The following is a 2,518-nucleotide window of genomic DNA, read 5'->3' on the forward strand; positions in this document are numbered from 1 at the left end:
AGCTGATCGGGCTCCCTTCCGCGCCGGGTCGTCGGAGGCGCGCGTCGCGGGTCCCGGGCGGCTCCGAGGACGGCTGAGCCAACACCTAGCGAGCCGCCGGCCATGAGGAGCGTGCGGGCCAGCCAGCCCGGGGCTGGGGCGGGGGCTGGCGGCGCCGTGCTGCGCTGAGGGCGCGAGAGGGGCGCGGGCTCCGGGGCGGCGCGGGCGCGCACGGCCATGGCCAGGGAGGAGTGCAAGGCGCTGCTGGACGCTCTTAACAGAGCCACCGCGTGCTACCACCACTTGGTGCTGACCGTCGGCGGTTCGGCGGACTCGCAGAACCTGCGGGAAGAGCTGCAGAAGACGCGCCAGAAGGCGCGGGAGCTGGCGGTGGCCGCGGGCGCCCGGCTGACGGTCGCGCTGCGGGACCGGGGGCTGGCGGCGGAGGAGCGCTCCGAGTTCGAGCGCCTCTGGGTGGCCTTCTCCGGCTGCCTGGACCTGCTGGAGGCCGACATGCAGCGCGCCCTGGCGCTGGGCGCCGCCTTCCCGCTGCACGCCCCGCGCCGGCCGCTGGTGCGCACCGGGGTGGCCGGCGGCTCCTCGGCGGTGGCCGCACGCGCCCTGAGCGCGCGCAGCCTGCGGCACGAAGCGGAGAGCGACTTCGACGTCGCCGACCTGCAGGAGTTGGAGCGCGAGATCCTTCAGGTGGGCGAGATGATCTACAACATGGAAATGAAGGTCAACGTGCCCCGCTGGACAGTGCAGGCCCGGCAGGCCGCGGGCGCCGAACTCCTCTCCAGTGCCAGTGCCCGCGCCTCCTCGGCCGGCGGAATGTCCGTAGAGGAGCGGACGGGGCCCTGCGACCCCAACAAAGCCCTGGCCGCCACCGTTTTCAGCGCCGTGCTGCTGGCGGCTGTGGCCCTAGCCGTGTGCGTGGCAAAGCTGAGCTGACCAGCACTTGCTGGCCACCTGCTGCCCCCCGCCCGTCCCTCCCTGGAGACAAACTTAGGATGGGCTTGGGGGTCTGGCCTGTTAAGGGTATCGGTACAAAACGCGGTTCAAGCACACTGCTGCCTGAGCAGGACCTGTTTTCTCTTGCTGGCCCGGGAGGAGTTAACTTTGCGCGGGCCATGAGAGCATTATCGCTAATGTCTGCAGAAGCTTTATCCCCTATTAATAGAAAACCGTCCACTGTGACCCCAGATCCCTCCGAGTTAATGGGCTAATGCATGCCTACTGTGGCGTTCTTACACAGAGTCCAGGTTCGGTGCCTCATTCCTGCAGGCGTCTCCCACTCTGCACGGAACATTTTTTGGTTTTAGTGGTGGTGGTGGTGGTGGTACTGGGGATTGCCCCCAGGGGCATTCTACCTCTGAGCTACACCCCAGCCCTATTTTAGTGCTTATTTTAAAATGGGAGCTCACTAAGATGTGGAGAGGGCCTCCCTAAATTGCTGAGGTCTCAGGCTCCCAAGTACTGGGATAAAAGGCACAAGGAACATTTTGGAGAAGAGTAGGATGGAATGTAGTATAGAGAGTGGTTGCTTTGCCCTGTATAGGTGGTGGTTTTGTTTCCTATACAAGAAACAAATTGCAGTAAGATGTAAGCAGGTTTTTTTTTTTATTACCTTAATCCTTTGAGTCCTAAGCTTAAGAGTGTGCAGACACAAGTTCATACAAAGTGCTTTCTTTACCGGGATGAGCTATTGCACTACTTGGCAGAGTGTAGCCATTCCTCACCAAAAGCAGTTACAAGAGGTTAGGGTCTTGACCTCTCACTGCTGTGCAGGGACGGACTGGGTGCACTGCACACACACCTGCCGGGAAGGGCTCTCCTCAGCCAGCCCTGGATAGGGGAAGAGAAGATGAGGAGGCTTTGGGGAAGGCTACATGCTGTGTAAACAGGTACTTTATCCTTCCCAGGGGCTTATTTTTGTTCCAGAACTAGACCAGAGTGTCTGATCCTTCTTTGAGGCAGGGCTGGGGAATCCTCTTTAGAGTACTCAATCCTGTCTATCCCCCGGAATTTGCTTGCTGGCCAATAGGAGAACTGGCTTTGAAGGGAGCTAGATGCTCCCTGACCCCCACACTGCCCTGAGAAGGTAATGTGGTTTTACTGGACCACAGAGGTTTGGAGCTCATCGATGGAGACTAGATTAGAATTTAACAGCTTTAACTTGGAATTTCAGAAGCTTTTTTAAAAGAAATTATCGTCTGAAAGAATATTACCACATCATGTACTATCAAAGCTTTTTTTTAAATATAAGAAACATTGGAGGCCGGGCGTGGTGGCCCACGCTTATAATCCCTGCGCTTGGGAGCTGGAGACAGGAGGATCGCGTAGGTTCGAAGCCAGCCGCGGTGGCTTAAGAGACCCTGTTTCCAAATAAAATAAGTCTAAAAATAGGTCTGGGAGTGTAGCCCAGAGGTAGAAGGGTTTCCAGGAGCCCCAGTACCACTAAATATATAGAGAGCGAGAGACTTTGGGCCACTAATTCATATGTGCCAATAAGTCACATATAGAGCTCTTTACCTGCACT

At 57.9% G+C, this 2,518-nt stretch overlaps 1 protein-coding gene across 1 annotated transcript; it reads left to right on the top strand.

The window, feature by feature from the left end:
- Positions 1 to 216: 216 nt before the first annotated feature.
- RGS9BP (regulator of G protein signaling 9 binding protein) lies at positions 217 to 930 on the top strand (the record flags this gene model as incomplete). The annotated part of the gene is made up of 1 exon (XM_080703385.1): positions 217 to 930. One exon carries the CDS (start codon positions 217 to 219, stop codon positions 928 to 930), a length of 714 nt encoding a protein of 237 aa, XP_080559511.1.
- Positions 931 to 2,518: the final 1,588 nt, after the last annotated feature.

The sequence above is a fragment of the Muscardinus avellanarius genome (genome assembly GCF_963383645.1).
Source record: "Muscardinus avellanarius genome assembly, chromosome: 10".
In the NCBI taxonomy this organism is placed as follows: Eukaryota; Metazoa; Chordata; class Mammalia; order Rodentia; family Gliridae; genus Muscardinus; species Muscardinus avellanarius.